Source organism: Polyodon spathula, chromosome 23 (assembly GCF_017654505.1).
Source record: "Polyodon spathula isolate WHYD16114869_AA chromosome 23, ASM1765450v1, whole genome shotgun sequence".
NCBI lineage: Eukaryota > Metazoa > Chordata > Actinopteri > Acipenseriformes > Polyodontidae > Polyodon > Polyodon spathula.
The window spans coordinates 12,372,968-12,394,099 of NC_054556.1; the positions used below are offsets into that span (position 1 = coordinate 12,372,968).

The 21,132-nt window shown below is 38.2% G+C and overlaps 1 protein-coding gene across 2 annotated transcripts; it reads left to right on the plus strand.

Moving 5' to 3' along the window:
* Positions 1 to 6,590: 6,590 nt before the first annotated feature.
* On the plus strand, positions 6,591 to 15,639 carry LOC121298238. 2 transcript variants are annotated; one of them, XM_041225234.1, is made up of 2 exons: positions 6,591 to 6,872; positions 12,577 to 15,639. In XM_041225234.1, exon 2 carries the CDS (start codon positions 12,634 to 12,636, stop codon positions 13,762 to 13,764), a length of 1,131 nt encoding a protein of 376 aa, XP_041081168.1. In that variant the 5' UTR covers positions 6,591 to 6,872; positions 12,577 to 12,633; the 3' UTR covers positions 13,765 to 15,639. The 2 variants fall into 2 exon arrangements, with proteins under 2 accessions (XP_041081168.1, XP_041081169.1); XM_041225235.1 differs by having other exon boundaries at positions 6,591 to 6,804.
* Positions 15,640 to 21,132: the final 5,493 nt, after the last annotated feature.

The following is a 21,132-nucleotide window of genomic DNA, read 5'->3' on the forward strand; positions in this document are numbered from 1 at the left end:
GCTGTGAACTATATGCAGAGTCACTTAAAATAGGACATTGATTTAACATCTCATCTGCAGGATGGAGCACAAGGAGGTTAAGTGACTTGCTCAGGGTCACACAGTGAGTCAGTCAGTGGCAGAGGTGGGATTTGAACCGGTGACAAGCCCCTGGACTTTAACCACTGGACCACACTGCCTCCAAAAATGATTTAGGACAGAAGGTAGGATACCTTTCTTCACACAAGAGTGCTGAGGGCATGGATAGGGTGATCTAGTCATTTTGTTGAGGCAGAATTACTTGGATTCCTTTAAGACCCAGCTTGACAAAGTTCTGAAATCAATGGGCTACTAGGAACCGAACGAAAATATACAGTAATGGAGCAACTGCAGGGAGAACAACTCAGAATTATTGCAAATATCATAAAAAGGTACAGGACCACAGTAGTGGCAGCAGGGCCCCAAATTTTCACTGACTTAATGATGTAAACATAATGACGTAATTACTAATATATGTACTGAAGACACTCTACCAGTGGTCCTCAAAGTAGTGCCCACAAAGCCAGGCCATCGTGCCCATGGCAGCTGTTCTTAAATTATGGGTAGTGAACACATTTCTGGCGGGTCGTAGCGTGGGAAAATAAATAAAGCTTTAAACACGTTTTCCAACAAAAGCGTCACAGCAGTCTGTTAACAGTACTGCTCGCTTATGCTGTGCTTGTACGTACGCATATTTTTTTTTTTTTTTCCCTAAAGGGCCTATGTGATATGATCAACCAACTGAATATCTGCATTTTCTCTGTGGTAGCCCAATCATAAGTTAGCTGGGTGGGACATAAGCTGTGACTGTTTCAGTTGCAGGTACTGCCAATAAGTTTAACCAATAGGCGAGTCAAACTTTTACGCAGCTGTCCAATCATAAGCAGCAGAGGCCGTTCAAGAAAATTAAAAGCAATTGAGTAGCCAATGGAAAAGTGAGAGATCTGACAGCTGTCCAATCATTTGTGAGCAGAGGCGGGGTTTTAATATGCCGGATAAGCACTGAATTTCACCGACTGTTAGAGAAAGAGAATACATTTCAGTATTTAGAATTTAATTTTTTCTCTATATATTCTTTAATTTCACCAGAGAAGGGAAACACGAAGTATATTTAGTTACATATCCACTTTCTCTGAATTGTACTGGAGATGAGTGATCTTTAAAACAGAATAGTGTTGACAAATTTGCCAAATTTAAACAAAGGCGAGACGCTATCTATTTAGTTTATTCATGTGTAAACATGCTATTTAAAAATATTTGCAATGCGTATTTTATATAAATTATTTAAAGAATAAGCACAGAACGCACAATTACTGTCGGAGACTTGGCCTTATCAGAGTGAGCCAAGAATAACTACCATTAAAACTCTTAATATAAGAGCCTATGCAATAGTCAGCGTACCCACAAACAGCCAAGTAAGATCAATTTATGTCTGTGCCAAAATTACTTTGAGGACCACTGCTCTATACTGTCAGAAATAGCAACATATTCTCCAAGAACGCACACTTTACCAAAAGATTTTGACAGCTGGAAATCCGATTTACCACCAACAGGCATAGCAGCACAAATTCCATAACATTAGCAAGCTACAAGTCACTAGCACATATAAAGAAAATGACAAAAGCTCTCAAACGTCTATTCAACTTCCCAAAGTGAGCTTAAATTTAAAAAGCTCTCATACAGTGACTAAAAGTGAATGTTAATATTTCCCTTTGAGCTTTAGAAAAGTGTCAGCTATATGGAAACAAAAACAGAACAGGAATAGAGGCATGAGTTGAGCATAACATACAGTACATCTCAGCTGCATCAGTCAACTGAGTTGATAAAATTAAATGTGGGTACTTACATTACTGGCGCATTTGTTGATTTGTCGGTTCGTTTTCTTTTTACAAAATGTGTCGGGACATAGATAATGCATAAGACACACATATATCTATAATTTACTGCAAAGTTGGCTAAACGTTCTGTATTATTATACTTCTTAGCAGATGCCCTTATCCAGGGTGACTTACAATTGATACAAGATATCACATTATTTTTTTTACATACAATACCCATTTATACAATCGGGATTTTACTGGAGCAATCTAGGTACCTTGCTCATGGGTACAGCAGCAATGTCCCTCGACCCTCCAGTTAGGAGTCCAGAACCCTAACCACTACTCCACACTGCTGCCCTGTGTAGGTAATTAGATAGCTAATTGCAAATGTAAAAAAATAACTAAACAGTAACTGCACAAGCTGGTTGCTTGTGTGCCTTGCAATGAAAGGAAAGTTCCTGTATGAATGCTGCTGACGTGCTGTAATTAAGATACTATAGTATCGAAGATGTAAGATCTCATATCTCAGCCGTCCAATCACCAATCTTTTTTTTCTTTTCTCATAACCATGACAACGGTACTGGGGCGGGTGGGACGGTTATATATTTCTGAACCATGAGGATGAGCTAGACTTGCATCAGCGGATTACATTCTGATACGGTTTGGTATGAAATGTTTTTAATTCCATAACTGGGTGGGCCCATGAGCAAAATGGGTGGGCCCAGGCCCCTCAGGCCCAAGCGTGGCACCGCCCCTGCAGGACCATGTGGCAGGATGAAAGCCCTGCCAGTGCACAGGTGTGTGGGGGTGTGTGGGGGTGTGTTGGGGTGTGTGTGGGGAATATTGGGTTGGCAGGGAGGGGGTTAAATTCCTCCCTGCAGAAACACGTGGGAATGTGGCTGGGGCCGTAAATTGAATACAAGGTGATTAATTAGGTGCCAGTCACAGGGTGTAAAAAGGGTGTTAAAGGAGAGTTAATGTTGGAGAAGGTGAGAGTAGAGTGTATGTTGGTGTTTGTGGGGTATAGTCGCTGTAAAGGTAACTGTTGCTCTGTATTTGTCTTTTTTTTTTCATTAAATGTTTGCTTTGGTCGCTGTGAAGCTGGTTTGTTTGTTCCTGTGTTTTGTTTGTGGTTTTATTATTGTTATTATGAAATGTGCATACTAGCGTTCAAACGTGCAGCTTCTTTGTCCAAGTCTCACTTCCTGGTAGAAACAGTCTTGCCAGTGACGCTGTCCTGTTCACAGACCAGTAAAAGAAAATCTTGAAAATGTAATTTTAAAGGCAGCCATAATGCAACTTTAAACGTAAGCCAAGAAACATGGGTAATAATTGGTTTTATAAATGTCAATGCAGGCTCTGTCAGTAGTAAGGTTGCCAACTTTGCATTTTTTCAAAACCAGACAATAAATTCCTGTTCATTGTAAGTAACAAATGGATCTTGTCTACAGCAATAATATCTGGATATCATTCAGCCAGACCGTACTCTTCGAGCATACAAAACTTAATCATAGTAACCTAAAATCTTTGCACCTATCAAATTACAGGAACAATTGACAGGTAGGATAAAGACAATATCCACCGCCATGATTTTTATTTGGTGACCACCTCGGAGTGACTAATAAAAACATATCATTATCAGATTTTATTTAATTATATTTCATACCTTATTAAAAATTTAAAGCTTGCTTAATATTAGAACAATATTCTGTATTCTATATATTAGATATTGCTTTTGTATTGATGTTTTCATTAATAAGTTAGTAAGTTAACTCTTCTGCTTAGTCTGAAGAGTTTGATGGTTTAATTTAGCACCGTATATCAGGAACATCTAGGGGGAAGCAGTCATTATCTGGAGTTTGTTTCAATAGGGAACATTTTTAATACGCACCTGGGATATATCTGGAAGTTCTTGGTTCGCTGCAGATGGTGCTAACTAGCGTATGAGTTTAGTATTGTTCTGAAGTACTGACCAGGGGATCATCCATTTTGTTTGTTGCAATTGACCCCCGAGTGTCTGCTATATTGAATTACTTTAATGCAATGATCATGCACAGTATGTATCATTAAGTTCAGATTCAGGGGTTGTCAAAACAAAAAAAAAAAAAAACGGTGCATAGCTAAGGAAATACCTGTGTCCAGAGCCAATGAGAACAAAAGGAGTGAATTGAATAGCTTTGAGGAGAGTGTGAAGAGGGAGAGATGAGATAACAGAAATGAGATGAAAGGAGTGCATACAAAATGAAAGCCACAGATAAAACAAGGCTATTAACATACTCAAAGAGAACACTGGGCAAGCTTTCATAGACGTTAAGCCCTGCATACATGAGGAAACATGGTTTCAAGACAAACTATTTCCTTGTGTATGCTGGATTTCCGTGTGTCCAGAAACAAAGGCACATGATTCCCGGTTCTACTTTGAGAAACATTTTCAAGAAACATTTTGCCTTTAGGAGAGACTCTGTGAGCATGAGTCGTCGATCATGTGACTGTGCAAGATGGTGACTCCTATAGAAAATGACATGGTTTGGAATCCTGCTACAATCAATCGTTGTATTGGTATGTATGCTGATGCATTGGAGTGTCATTTCGAGCTATCCTACAAGCCTCAGCAGCTCCTCAAAAGTGTCTGGATCCATGTGGGCAAAATTGCGATGACTTAAGCGTAGACCATTTAAAGGATGATGGTAAGCTCCTCTCCTCACGTTTAGGATCCACTCCCTTGCCCACATGGCTCTGTCCCTGTGCTTTCCCCAAGTTTTACAAAGTTTTAGTGCAATTATAAGTGCAGCACCACTCAATGCTGTGCTCTCCCTTCATAACGCTGTAGTCGGGGGCCATAGTAAAGAGACTGCCTTTACATGAGAATACAAGTGCCAGTTAATTGACTTTTTGTAGCATATGGGAGCCATGGCCATACAGTTTATAACCCATTCCGATACAGAAAGATGCATTAGGTTTTAAGATGCATCTTAACAGTTATGTTTGCTAAGCTGCTTTTTCATTTTGCCACTGAGATTTGAAATCATTCCTTCAGTTCAATCAGCTGCAGATCAAGATCAAATCAATTTCAATTGGCACTGTGACAGACCCAGTTAGGACTGTGGGCTGGTTGAACTCAATTGTCCGTTATAAAGGAAGCAAGAGTGAGGTTTTAAATTATACCGTCAGGGAAAGGAGGATTGTAAATTAATTCATAAATAGCAGTTATGTGAAATCTAGACAAGGAAAATTGCAATTCAGAGCTCCTGCACACTTTCATATTTTTTTAACAAACAAAAGGTTTAAACAAAAATTCAAATCCAAAAACAAACCAGCACCCAAGCTGTGGCTATCTTTGTGCAATAATAGAGAGCACACCCTACTGCTCCCAGACCTCTGTCTACACTAACTCTCCCTCTCAAACAAACCTTTCTTTGTTCTTTTTTAAATGGTGTGGTGCCTTCTCCAGGTGACTAACTGAACTGCATGCCTAGCACTCTCAGGTGAATCCCCCCCCGAAGGACACCACACCAAACCAATTATCTTACCACGTGGCTGTGCAGAGGGCGGCCATCTTGGCTTCAGGCTATTCCCCCACTCATGCCAAGATGGCTGTCAGCCACAAACACACATATTTAAATGTGCTGGGCCTCTGCTCTGTCACAGGCTGCTTCTCAATTTTAGTCATCCGCCATAGACATTTGTAATGCATTTTCTTTGTATTAGTAAGTGCCAGCAGTGATTTGGATCTGACAAGCTGTTCGTCTTCCTCAAGTGCACCAACTGATGCAGCATAACAATGAAAATCATTAACCCCGCCCCTGGCCCTGCTCGGCAGATCACTAGATGGCGCTAGCACTTACTTCTACACTTCGGCTAATCTAGCCTACGTTACGTGTGTTTGTAATAGGCAACTAGAACAGAAGAGCAACTGCAAATATTATAAAAGGGTTCAAACAAGACCTCTAAAGCAACACACACATTACATAATGCGAATGTGCTCAAAATAACTAAATGCATATTATAGTGATATTTCAACACATTATTATTTGTTTATTTAGCAGATGCCTTTATCAAAGGCAATTTACAGAGACTAGGGTGTGTGAACTATGCATCTCTTACCAGGATTTGAACTGGGGACCTCCTGGGTACAAGCCCTTTTCTTTAACCACTGGACCACATCAGAAATAAAAAAAACAAAAAAAAAAAAAAAAAAAAAAAAAAAAAAAAATACAAAAATAACTGAAAATGTGTAAAACTGAAATAGGTCACTGAAAAGGAGGGGGACACTTGTTTGGCTTAACACTGCTATTAGACATTTTGACAAAAAAACTAAAAAAAAAAACAACAACAAAAAAAAAAAAAAAAAAAAAAACACATTTTAATCACTTCCTGTTACCTCCTCTTCCCGTGGCTTCTTGTTTTGCTCCTCCCCTTCTGTGCCCTCCTCCCCCCCGACTTATTCCCACTCTCTGTGTCAATCATGCTTTATCCCCTCCTATTTGATTAGCCGAACCCGCCTTGGGCGAATCACTTGCTAATGATTTGATGTCCCACACCCACACCCCGCCCCAAACTGCTGCGTTTGTTTCAAACCCCTCCCTCTCCATATATCATTAATTTGACCACACCTTTTTGAGGGGGTCTGTCTCCACGGGGGGCAAAGGAGGTGGGGAAAGGGGTGGGGCGTGCTGGAGACTCTCCGGTACGCCCCACCTCCCTTTTTTTTTTTTTTTTTTTTTTTTTACAGACAAAGCCTGCCCCCTTCTTTGCCTGTTATCTTGATCTGAAACTCCCTATGCTATGTGGTGGCAGCCATTTTAATTTGGTCACTGTCTTTCTCAGTGAGACGCCAACCAGTCCTCCAAAAAAAAAAAAAAAAAACACATCCCGAGAACAGGCATTGGAACCCAGTTTCCCCTTTCTCAGCACCGCTGTCTTTGGCATTGTGTGTCGCTGTTTTGAAGACAGAGCGAACCTGATGGTACGTCGTCTCTGTGTTTTATAATACTGTACTGTTTGTGGAGCTTGGATTCACCACCCTTATTGAAGGTAACACAAACTATTTTCTATTTTTCTTTTGCGGGCATTGTTATGTCTTTTTGAAATGTCTGTTTTAGTTTTCGGTCTGTGACACACTCCCATAGTAATCCCTGGATCACATGCTCCGTGTCTTCTGTAAACCATTTTAATGTTTGTTGTGAGAATACTGAAGTAGGCTTGTGCGAAGAATTTAAAGAGACGCGAACCTTTTAATTTCTCTTGTTTTTCTTCACCTCAGTGTTACAGTTCATATTTGCCTTTTACAGGATGTATATCTCCAATTGTAGGAAACATTATTCAACAAGCAAATTGTTTACATTGATGCTTGCTAACGGTATTGTCTTCCTTAAAATACGTTTGTTGTACATTTTTCGTAAATTTAAACGAAGTTCTGAAAGTATTTGGTAGTTGCTGAGTAGCTTTTTAAATTTTAAAGCCAGTGTCCTAATAAGAAAACGGCAAAAAAATAAATAAATTGGGTAACTTTATTTTTTGACGCGTGGGTTACCGTATATATTGTAAGAAGCACTGCCGTACTTTTCTCCAGTACAGCAAGCATACCGCTATATTACCGTACGGTAAAGTAGTTCAGCAATGAACGTTAATTATGTATTCTAGAGTTTGTCAATTTTTGACAATGCTAAAGGTAGTGTTTTTTTTTAATGTTTTTGCAAGTTGTCAAACATTTGAGAGAAACTAGTAACCAACGTCTTTTGACTACTTCCATTGTTGGCGTACAGTATAGTTATAAAATAACCAATTGCCATTAAGATGTGTGCTCGAGGTGTTGCTGATGACTACCATATGGTAACAAAGTATTGCAACAAAAAAAAATATAGCGAGTATTAGTTTTATCACACACACCACACACAATATATATATATACCTATAATTTAGAAATATAGCTATAAGATATAGTTTAGTAGCATATATGGATAATAAGTTTGAAGTCATCGTTACACCTTGCCTAGCTTAACCTTGATGTCATTTGATTTGCTTGAGCTAATTTTGACCTTGGAATTGGGTTCATTATATCTAATATACACAGAGTATTTTGTAATCGCTGGTTTTATTGGTTTTTAGTGTCAGTGCAAATGGAAGACCCTGCCTACTGACAGTCTGGTGGTTAAAGGGTTATTGGCCTGTGTTTCTGTATTTATTAGTTTTTCCATTTGGGATGAAATGTTTTTTTTTTTTTTTTTTTTTTTTGTTTTTCAGGGACGGCCTTTTTTAAAAATTGATTCGTTTTCCAAGGAGACGCCACCACGTTTAAATATTCTAGAGAATGCAGTTCCAGTTTTCTTTGTCTGTTTTAGAGAGTATCTTTTATGGAAACTGATTTGGTGTTGTTTTAACTGAAAGGGGACTAGTGTTAAATATGGGGCATTGGAGCGTGCGTTTATATAGTGTAGTGTCACATGGTTCACACAGGATGTACAAGTTCCCGTAAACGCACAGATGAATTCCTGAGCAGCAGCTGAACTGCAGCCACCAGCTGTTTTGCGCCTACATGCCACAGAACTGCTGACTGTATTTAGGGTCATTTTACGGAATTGCACAAAATACAAAGAACTAGTTTTTAAACAGAGTTAATGGTTCTGTTTGACAATCTGTATGTAGCGCTACTTTTTGGTTTTTTTTTGCCTTGTTTGTTCTTTTGGGATAGTTTTTGTAAGTTATTATTTTTTTAAACAAAAAATAAATACTTGAACCCTAGCAGTTTGCTCACTGCAGCAGAATTTCAAGTTGCTATTGTCCCAGGACGAGATCTATTGATTTTTTCAAAGTGTTAGTTAATTTTTTTAACATTAAATAAATGCATGTTTATGTACATGTAGCTGATGCAGTTTGCGATGTACAGTAAGCTTGCATTGCAGCAGCATCTTACTGCAGCCAATTAAAAGAACTGCAGCGGACTGGGGCAAAACAAAACTTTATTATCAGTCCCCGTTCCAAGCAGGTTATCAGTCAGTCACATTTTAACTACCGATAAGAATAAGAATAATTAGGTTTAACGATAATAATCAAATTATTTATCGATTGGGACCCCACGGGAACACATCTGTAATATTTTAATGAAATCGAATATTCCATGAAATTAAAAACGTGTCTTGTATGTATTAATTTACTCTCAAGAATGTAATCTGTGTTTCTTCTAAAGTTGCTGAGAATGTGTCTGAACAAATACAGGGTGATGATGCAGATCAAGAATAAATTACTTTGTTAATGTATTTTATACATATTTTGTTTTAAATCAGTTCCAGCTGTAGCCGAAACTAGTAATATTTAACATTACTACATTGTCACGTGTCGCTATTTCAGAACATTTGTTTTGTTTAGCTTTTTGTTTTCGTTTTGTACAAAATAGTTTGCCACCCGTAGAATGCAAAATTATTGTACACAGTCTGCTGCAGTAATTATTGTAGATTTTTTTAAAATTAATTTTTTTATTCATTTTGGACACACACAAAATGTTCACTCGCTTAACAATATCAGTTGAGCTCTTCTAGGATACTAAACCCGCCCCGGATGCCCATGTCTACCAATTAGTGATGAGAGCCCAGAATGGTTATTGGCTGTTGTTAAGTGTCAATCAATAAATCCTGTTGAATTTCACGGTCTGTGTCACGTTTTTCACGGCGGTGAAATAGGTAAGGCCTTAGTAATGTAGTGCATAAGTGTAAGTGAATCCACGTGGGTGAAACGCTTCTCTGAGAACTCCAGTATGTGATGCATTTGTGGTTGCGACGTGGTTTGTAGATTGATTAGGCCTATACCTTTATGAGAGATTTTCTACATATCTTGGTTGCGATGTGGGCAGTCAGTCAATTAATAATAACTCCACATGCTTGTATGAAAGAGATATTATACATGTATGGAGACGCAAAATAAAATTATCAACCGGACTTGCAGCTGTTGAAAGTTCCATTGCAGGAAGGGGTAGGCTACCTCTAACGTACTGTTTGGAAAAATGACGATATAGTTGTATTCACTGAAGATAATGCAAATCTAAGCAGGTCCATTTATTCAGCACTTGTCAGGCGCGTCGGGTCCAGTTTATTTTCACACGCGCTGTTTATTTTACACATGCTGTTTTTAAAATATATATTTTTTCAGAGTAAAATGGGATTAAAAGGCACTGAATAAAAAGGACACTCAGTACTGCATCTCCAGCCAAGCTCCACCCCTTGTTCGCTGTATTTTTCACATACCTCTTTATAGACGTGCATACTGATAAATCCTAACCTGAGCATTCATTTTATCACCAAACTCCTCAATAATGAGATCCAAGTCATTATTTTATTGCTATAACATCTCAAAAAGCTCTGCAAATGTCTGATATTCTTTGAGCGCTGGATGTAGAAGCAGCTATCCCCTTTGTTTATGTCAGTGTTATCTCCGTGGTGCATGGGTCTATCAGATACGCCCCCCCTTTTTTTTTTTTTTTTTTTTTTGGCTTCATTCGGCTCCTATCGGTCTCACTTGGCCATTGAAAGGTTTTCTCGGCATTTTCTGGAGAGAAAACGACTAGTGACCTGTGCTTTATGTCTTTTTGATGTCGGACAGAGTCCAACATCAGACTGGAAAGGGAAAATTGTAACGTCGCACCTGGTCCGACGTAGGACCGCAAAGGGTTGATGAGATGTTACTGGGGAGGGGGGACAACGACTCTTTTTTTTTTACCTGTCTTTCTCTGTGGCAAAGACAGCGAATGAGCAGTGCGTTGATTGGTTGCTGGAGATTAGGGGGATTCAACTGACTCTGTCTGTTCGTATCGGTATCGATCGATATGGGCAGAGAATCGTCGGCTATCCGTATCCGGCTATCCAAGAAAATCTTATCGGTGCACTCCTAATGTGAACAAAATGATATCGCAAGTGTCTACAGGAAGCCATAATAGTGCTATAGTGTTTCGTGTTAGATTTTGAAATGTCATATTTTTAAGTTTGTCAGATTTTCATTATGTGGAAAACTACAAAGCGGTATGTCATTCAGTATGTTAACGTAACATTATTCAGCAGGTTTCATTCGACTTTATGAAGCCAAATTAGTTCATTCTATAGGGCGAGGCAAAACTTTTGGCCATAGCCGTAATGCCCCCTATATAATCTACTAAATAAAAAGGATTGTCCCCTTTCTCGTTAAAATGCCCTGTTGTTTGAAATTATAACCACATCACTGCCTATTCTTACTTTAATACAGTGTTGCATATAAAGGTGTTGATTTACGTTTTGCAAATGAACAAATATTCACATGCTTGGCTGAATGTTCAGCTGATATCCGAACATGAAAGTACCATGTTTGTCCTGGCACTACAATATTGCTGATCTAACTGTCACACCTTATCTTGTTATGTTTGAAATCGTTCTTAGTGGTTCTATTTAATAAATACTGATCATTTTTAAGATGCTTTGACTGAGTTCAGGAGCTGCTCTTCAGTTATAGTGTCCTGCCATAGACATGGTGTTCACTAACCTAAAGTGTCCAATGTGAAGGCAATAAGAAGTGGGCTTTAAAACTCAGAAAGAAAAAAAAACATGTAGGCAGAACTGTGAATACTAGATTGTGCTGTCGGGGAAAGTGTGGAGGTTGGCTGTGACTTGCTTTCTTAATAGCAATTAAATGTGATGCATGTAGATTAAGTTTAGCTTTTATGTAATGTCCGATTTATGTGTTGGATTATAGGCTGCAGTTCGATACTGGGAACGAGATGAGATTTGTTTTTCAGACTGGTTTCATGGTGCAGATGGAAATGTGGCTTTTTGTAAATTTGGCATTATGCTTGCCTTTACAGGATGCTGCAAAATGTTGAAATGTGTTGGTGTTTGTAATGTTGATATGTTGAGTATATTAACACTAGAACTGCCGTGGTTATACGCAACCTAAAACCACAAGTAACATGTTTTCTCTTGCATGTGTCACTCGGTCTTTTCAGAAAACAGGCAGACATCCCTGATATTATCAATGTACTTTGTCGCAGTCAATTATGGGCTTTATTCAAAAATGCTGTAGGCTGCCTACTCTTCCACTATGATGTGCGAGGTGTTGAAGACTTGACTCGGTGACTAATCTTTTGGAAACACGGTGGGGTGGGGTGGGTGTTGTCCCCTACAATTCTCTACAGTTTTCAAGAACAAAATCCTAAGTAAGATAAATGAAGATAACACATAGTAAAGAGAATTCATGGAAAGAATTGTCTATTCTTTTAGGGCTTTAACGAAGGGTATGTTTTGACCTTAAGAGGTTTGGAACACCTTACCGAAGAAAGGTTCGAATCTTCCATGGTACTAACTTGCATAATTTACTGGTGATGTCACCCATAGCTACTAGTTTTATATTTTATTGAAAATCCTATTTTACAGGTAAAATACATTATATAGAACAGTACGACAGAACCTTATTGCAGCCAATTAAAAGAACTGCACTGTACTGAATTCGCATTACTGAGTAGGTTCCTGGGCCCTGTTTAATAACCCTTTTAACAATCTCTTGCTTCCTTACCTAAAAGGCTAGGTTATAAAAAGACTAAAATGTAGTACTGTATAATCTCTAATTTTATACCCAAAGATATCTACCATACCGTACCGTGTCCAACAAGAATATGTATTGTATAGTTGTTGACTTGGAGGGATTTCGTGGTTTAATGGCTTGCCATTTAATGGTTTAATTGGCCTTCAACATCTTACTAATTCTCTATTTTTGTTGCTTTCAGGGCTGAACTTGAAGACTGTTTTGAGGATTTTCTGTTGCTCGTTCATTGACTAATGCCATGAATTGTGAAGAAGAGAGTGCAGAGAAGAAGGCAGTCCATTCCTGGTCCAGAATCTCCTCGGCTGGACAAACTGCATTAGTGGAAGCCTTGAGAGTGTTCAGCCCTATGTCAAAGGACCTTCTTGACACTGAGACACAACTGGTATCTTTCCTTGAGAGTCTTAAGGAAGAAGGGCACAAGGCCACTGTGCTGAGAAGCAAGGACGTTTATGGGTACGAATCCTGTATGGCAGAAACTCCATCGGTGGAAATGGCTTTGAAATCTGCGGGCACATTTTCTAAAGTCAAAGTGGTAAAGAAACGATCTGGAAAAGCTGCATCCAAGAAAAAGGAAATCAAATATACTTTAAGTGCTGCTTCTCAAATAATCTTCAAAAGACAACCAAAAATCCTGTTGAGAAATCTTTCGCAGGATACGCTAAGGCACACAATGGCAGTCCTATCAAAACCTTCATCCTCCACTGCACTCTTGGGGAACAGTAATGGAAAGCAGCCATGCTTGACATTAACAAAACTAACTGCACCTTCAGGGAGTCCAACTGCCAGGCTACAGATCCATTCAGACTTTAGGTCCCTTGGAATTTCTATGTCAAATTCTCTCAGAACGCCAAAACTATCAATAACTCAGGTGCAGCCATTGGAGAACGCAAGTAAAATGACGAAAGGAGTTTCTTCCTGTCCAGTAAAAATGTCTGTGTCACTAATTGGTGGCCCTGCACCCATGTGCCAAAATGGCAGAGTTTTGAGAGAAAGCAACAATTGCAAAACCTCTTCCATTAGGATCAGCAGAACCACCGGTGTGGAACCTGACAAGCTGTCTACGGACTGGACCGGAGTAGCTTCCATGAAAGTGTTGAACATCCAACAAGAGGTTTGTGTGAGGAAACGGAAAAGGCTAGGAGAAACTGAGGAGCTGCAACCGAGGAAAAAAACCTCTGCAAATTTAACCCTGGCTGATGAGGGTCCGGAGGAATCTGAGATAAGGGAGAATTACCTAAGGTCAAAGGTTATCAAGGTGGACGATACTACTTCCGACGAAGAAGTGAGACGGAAAGCCCAAAAGATCCTAAGAGTGAATCTTTCACCGGTGATAGAAATAAGACCTCTGTTGGCTTATCCTAGTCTCTGAAATCTGTTTAATAGAAACCTTTTGCATGTAAAAGATTCTGGCAGTCAAGGTTTTTACAAATGGCGTTGGATAAAAATTGGTTGTATGGCTTTGTGTTTTTAAGGAAGGTTTTCTGGTGTAGATTTGCTAATCTGATAGTATTTATTCCTGAGGGTTAAGGCTGTGTAAACCTATTGAAATGCTACAGCAGATTCAGAACAATGAGAAATAGGGGCGCATTTTATCCAGCAATTGTTTTGTATCCAAACATACCCCCCCCCCCCCCCCCCCCCCCCACCTGAGTGGAATGGGGGATTGTTCTGGATATCTTTGTTTTGTTTTTGTACATGCCTCTTAAATATGGTGCAATGTAAACATATGTACAACTGTTACGGAAACAAATTGTAATAATACTGCACTGTGATATTTTTGGTATTTTTAGTTTTTTTATTTTATGATTATTTAATTTACATTGTCAAGAAAAAAAAATAAATATATAGATAAGCCATGTCATTATTTTTTACTATGCAGTATAAAAGTGTTGTCTATTAATGGGGAGCAATTTATTTGTGTGTTTTCAGGATGACCTTTCTAATGTAATAACAAACTAAAACCCTGCTATGTATTTGCAATGTAGGCATAATCTGTTAAGGTGCCATTCACTCTGGTGTAAATCCACAGTGACCATCAGTTAACCTGTGCCTGAAACATTGTGGTTTGCACAAGGCTGTGCTATCTCTGGCCTGTGCTTTTATCCATTGCCTATAAGTGGGAGGGCAGGTGGAGAAAATACTGTAAATCAGGTTTGATGTCTTCTTGGAAATACCCTAGTCGCAGAGATTAACATTTATTTATTTTGCATCTTTTATATAAATAAATAAATACAATTAAATAGTGTACATTTAAACATATTAATTTGAAAATTTGGTTAAATGTGCTCCATGTTAAATAATAATAATCTTGTTGACAGCTGGATATATAGCCTTATTTAATTTCATTCTAAAATAAATATTTATGCACTTTTTTCCTTCCCATTGAAAACTGTTTATTAATCTCACTGTGGTGAGGCAAGATATGATTACAGACTGTTGCTTTATTAGTTTTTGGCCAAAACTGTTGCCATGTATGGAGCACCGATTTGAAATTCTGTACCCAAAGCAAGAGACAAGAAGAAAAGCTTTGCTGAGACTTGGGTGTTATTTTCCTGGCTAGGTGTTTTTTTTGTGAAATAAATCTTCCTGCAGAAAAAAGGCATTTACTGTACAAACCACAAAAACAATACCTGCAGCTAACTGTTATATAAAACTTTACTTTTAAATATCCAAAGACCACTAAATTATTTCTCTTGATGGGAGGGGGAGGGGGAGGGGGAGGGGTGCATTTTTCACTTAAGTATATTTTCCACTTTTTATTTATATTTTCAAATGAAAGATGGTGAGTATTACAAAAACAAATATTTTTTCAACACAGTCAAGTCCGTCCTTATTTCTAGTTGCTGAAAAAGAAACATTTATTTTCTTTTTGTAGGACTTTCACAGCTTGTCAACTATTCAGTGCAATAAAAAGTTCTTGTATTGGCAAACATGTAAAGTGTGTTTTTCCTGATTTACTTTTTTTTTCTTTGTTTGGTCGCTATGTAAATGATATTTAGCCATTGAAGTAAAAAAAAAAAAATTGCATTTACTTTGAATCGCATACATTATAATGCCACTGTTGTCCCGTTTTCAGCTTCCCTTGCATACCCTATTTGGCTGCTGTTAAGTTCCTGTACCTTTTGGAACATGCCCTTATGAATAATGTACAGCCCAATAGATGCATTGGCAGGTACTATAGTCACTGGTCCGTACTGAAACCCTATATTTTTTACATCCAAAGCAATAGTTTGCATTTAAATGTGTGTGTGTGTGTGTGTGTAATTCAGGAGTGTGTGTGTAATTCAGGAGTGTTTGTGAAACTGAATAGTTGACTTCAGAGTGCCACAAGCTGTTAAATCTCTACAACTTTGCACTTTTCTGATTCTTGAGTCTTTTGAAGAAAACAAAAAAAAAGGAGCATTTGGCTCACAAGTTTGTACTTGACTCTTGGCATTGTGTATATTTTATTAACAATTTTGCTTACAAGAACTTCTGAATACCAGAAATAGGTAACATGTCTTCAGACACATTCGTTTTTGTTCTCCCAACTAGTTCTCTATACAAGTGATGGTTTGTGAAAGTGTTCCAAGGCTTTGCTGTCAGTGTTGTATATTTGGTATTGTTCAGAAATTGTGGAAATAAACTTGGTTAAGAAAAACAGAACAGTTGTCTTGTGTCTTTTTGTTTTACATTGAATTTTTATTAGTGTTTTTTTTAACAATTTGAAGTTTTCTGAAATGTGTGGGACTTATTTAAGGAGAGTTTCTGATTCTTGCTTGGCTGTTAATCCTGTGCTTTGTCATGTTCAATGCCACTTTGGCTGATGCTTTCCTATACTGTTATCTTCCTGTATCTTAATCCATCGCACTCCTTTCAAACAAGAAGTTTAAAGGCCTGCTTCTATGATCTACTAACTCAACAGCCAGTTTCTGTACTGCACATTGCACATGACGTGAAGTGGTGCATGCTAACTAGTACTTTCAAATTATCATCTTACCGCTGAAGATATTTTGGTTCTCTCCTAGTGTTTTGTAATAGATAAACTGCTGTGTCTTTGCATATCTGTGGTGAAGGTCTTGCTGTATGTTCTGATTGCAGCTGAAACTAAGTCTGAAACCACAAAGTGATGCAGTACCAGGAAGTGGGGGCAACTTCATCTGTACTTTTAGAATCGTTTGAAATCTCTGCAGCTCTTTTAATGCAAAATAAAATCTGCACTGGCTTTATTTGGGGGGGGGGGGGTGATAGGATGGTGTAACGGGATCGGTTTAAGTGTGTTTCAATCTTTGTGTTGTAAAGGGTAGATGCTCAAAGATAGGCCAGTCACAGTGCAAACCTATCACAATTTGCATTAGTTGCAATAATGTGCAACGTTATATGTGGTCAGGTACTAAGACTATGTTAATAAAGAGCTGTAATATACTAATTTAAATATTTGTTGTCATCTCCAGCATTGCGAGAGTCTTGCAACATTTTTTTAAATAAAGGCAGTTTAATCCCATCAGATTCTATAGTGGTCCCCCCATCCTTCACTCCCAAATAAAGTGTTCGTATCACAAATCTTTTTTATAATCCTACTGTAATCCAGTAAAAGGTTTGTCCGACATAAGGTGGCGTTGGGTTTAAAAAAAAAATACAATAAAATCGTGCACGTACATTTATAGTGCTCAATGGGCCCGATCTTCGATCTTCACGCAATCCCCTCGCTGAATTTGTGCCTTGCAAAAAAGAAGTGCTTTGGCACAAAATGAGAGAGATTCCAAAATGACACAAAGCAGTTGCGAGACATTGGAATATAGCAGTTTTTTGAGCAAAATCGCAAATCTGTTTGTGCCTCGCAAAACCGTCTGTGCATTCACTACCAATATAGCAACTGCACACAACAGCCAAGCGAGAATACAGAATGATGGACAGTCACCATTAGTAATGGCATTACCCCGACAAGCTGCTATCATTGGTGTCGCCACAGTATGCACCGATATGACAACAGACGAGACCACACAATATATCATGCACACGCACAAACAGACCATTCAAATACACAATTGGCTCCATAGCTAGGTGACGAGTTTTCAAATTAATGTGCTGATAACGCCACTGTTTTATTGAATACGGACAGTATTGTATCACAAGGAAATACTATATAGGTTTCTTTAAAGGCCAGCTGATCCGACATAGCTGTATGTTTTTGAAGTAACATTTTTTTTTTAAAAAGAGGCTTTGGATACTGTCTACTTTTTTTTCTCTTATTTTTATTTTTTTTATATACAAGTTATGCCATGACAAAGTCTACTGTGGTAGCGCACTCTCTGATTTGTAAATGTAACGAGGTCATTCAACTGCAAAGTAAACATCAGTCAAGCATTTTTCTATACAAAATACACAGAAATGTGTTATTCATTCTACTCACCCATTTGAACATCATGATTAAGCCCAGTTTCTAAGGCTTTGAGTGTCGCCGGAATGGATTTTTTTTGTTATGACTTTTTTTTTTTTTTTTTTGTAAGAATAATAATAGTAATAATAAGATTGGCTATCCGAAGTGCAGCTTCTCACCCCAACACCTGTAATACACAGCAATCTATGGAATAGATTAATAAAGCAACAGGCCACAAGATGGGTGTATGTCATATTTATACAATTTACAGATGCGTGACAACACACAGCAAAAACAGGCAGGACAACCCCCCCCCCCCCCCCCCCCTTCATCCTCGAAATCTTCATTTCTATACTTTGATGGCACACATTGGATGCCGATATGCCTGTGGAGCAGTGAAGAACACTTATAACTGTATGTAAATACAATACTCAGTGATAAAACACACAACTGATCCGACCATCCGGTGTGTCCGGAAGGGGGGGGGGGTTGGGGTTCTGTACTATTGTACGTTTGTAGTATTGTACCCTATTCCAGAGTGGACTGTTACTCTGACACTATTTGAGCCAGCGGTGCGCCATTATTGGAACTAGCGTATTGCAATTATTGCGCAGATATTGGTCTATTCAGACAAATTAGGGCTTTCGCCCAATTCAAATTTGATTGCGCTATGTGCATATTGAATGTCCACCTAGAATACATTTGCATCACATGTTTCTAATTACCGATGCATTACCATATGCTAATAGGACCGCATTGAAGAAACAGAAGGAAGGCAGTGTGCTGGACAGAGGTGAGTGCATGTTTCCACATTCGTCTGTTGGGCATGGGAATAAGCTATAAACGTCACTATGATATGAACATGTTATATATGTTATGTAAACAAAAAAGAGGCTTATTGCTTGTATGTTTGTGCTGCAAATTGACTATGGCGATGCAGTATACAGGTTTGCATCACCATCAACTTTAGGTAAACTGGACTCGCTATGTCATGCAGCATTGAGATACAATACAAATACAAGATTTAATACTCATTGTATATTATGTGATTTGGTAGGCTGGACTTCTTTGGCTTTATACAGGTTGAAGCATTGGTATATAAGGCTATTCAATGTAAATTATATGAATATACTGAGAGTTACTTAGAGTTGTAATTGTTTTAAATAGTTGAGTTAGCTACTTTCGTGTATTTTGATTATTGTTTTAAATGTGATTTGCCTGTAACTTAATTGTATTTTATTGTGTACTTGTTGTTGTTGTCCGATTGACTTGCTGCTGCCTGCTTGGCTATGTCTCACTCGTAAAAGAGGTTTTAATCTCAATTTGACTACAAGGATAATATATATATATATATATATATATATAATATATATATATATATATATATATATATATATATATATATATATATAGATCTGCTGATTGCCTGTTGATCTACTAAAAGAAAAAAAGATATTGCATAGTCGGCAACTAGTTTGGGGTCATACAAGTACTAATATATTTGTGCACAGTTTTTGCAAAGGCTTTGCTGGGCACAAAAGTCGTCATCTTATATATTATAGATTATAAAATGACGACTTGTGTGTCTAGAAAAAAAACAGGTTTTCTGAATAAGGTGTCTAGAAGGGCTAATATTCCGATAGTATCCTAATACTAAGTGGTTATTCTGTATCACGTTTTCGGAATACTGGTATCCAGAATACAGACAGATTCATTCAGAATACCCTGTTTACATGGCATGGAATAGCTATTCAAATTTCCCACTATTCCAAGCACAACTGGAATCCTGATAGAACAGGACAACTGGAACAGGTGCCCGGATAGCAATATGGGTGCAGTCAATTGCACCTACCATGCGCGGCAGGTGCACAACCTCATAAAAACCCTGCATTATCTCCTCATTGTTTGCTCAGGTACTGGTGAATTTAATATGTTCCTCAGCACATCGCAGCAACTCGGTTATGAAGTGGTCGAGGTGGCGGGACACCGCTGCCCCTGTAGCCAGGATACACATACAGACAGACACTACCAATTGCCCAGACAAGGCATGACTGTGCAGGTTTTTTCTGGCCAGGTATTCATGCAGCGTGTGGCATAGATGAGTCAAGACGATATCTGGACACGATTTGCTCATTGCTGAGCTCCTCATATGTGTGCCATATATTTTACATTGAAACAATGATTTTAGCGTTTAATTATTATTATTGACTTGGCTTACTTAGTAGCCTAGTCAATTAACACAAAATAGATCATGGTGCCACATTGACAAGTTATGATACTTACAGGAGAACAGTCAATTCTTGTTAATATAAAGGAACCAACAACAAATTTTGCATTATACCAGTAATTTGTATTATCATGAGTAGCCTATAAGCCAAATGTATACTGTCAGTTTTTATTTAAGTTAGTCAGGGGTGCAGTGCTAAATTGTGCACAATTACAAACCACCTGCACATTAATAGAATAGGTGTGCTTCCTATTCCTATACAGATGCTCAGAATGAGCTGGAGGGGTTAGCGGCACATTTGTGCAGTCTATTCCTCCCAACATGTTGGAGAAACCAGAGATGTCATAGGAATTTGTTTTCAAATCTTGTAAGTACGCCCTGCTTTTAGGGAAAAATAGGTATTTGGGTGTTCGCCTCAAATGCATTGTGCACATCTGGCAACGCACGAGAAAATGTGGACTGGGGAAACCCCGGCAACAATTGTTTAAGACATGCTTTCAAAAGTTCTTAAACTGAGTTTTAACTGCCAGCAGCTTTAGTACATGTCATTATAATATTTGTGAACTACATTTACCTATCTCCGCCCCCTTCCTTTGCAAATTTATGCAGGAACGCCCAGAATTGCGTATTCATCTAAGGTTGAACTGCAAAGAAAAACTGCTGCCGCAAAACATTCCCTAAAAAGTTACTAATAGCAGTGCACATACTTTGGAGCATTTCACCCTAGACTTCTGACTTGTTTGCAACTATTACGACAGGCGCTACAGTTTAGTACATCTACCCCTAAGTAGGTTAAAATGTCAACAAATTTGGTGTCTTATCATTGTGAATGATCCTTTGTTCAATTGTTCTAATTCTGAGTTACCTTTTTTTTTTTTACTAAGAAATGCACAAAAACCCCCAAAGAATACATGACACTTGACTAGTTGCTATTTAAGCGTCTAGGAAGTATATTATTGTTTTTAAAAGATTAGTGCTGCTGTTTCATTATGATTCACTGTGGCATCATTGAGTATGAGATGACACATGAGTATATGGAAAATACTGCTATCCAAATACAACTGCATAAACATTAAAGAGATCGCCTATAGCTGACGTGTTGTTTGGCAACATTTAACAGTTGGGAAACTATTTCAACATTTAAACTGTTA

Excerpts from the sequence above, each read along its gene's own strand:
- LOC121298238 (XM_041225234.1), top strand. The coding sequence starts at position 12,634 with ATGAATTGTGAAGAAGAGAGTGCAGAGAAGAAGGCAGTCCATTCCTGG.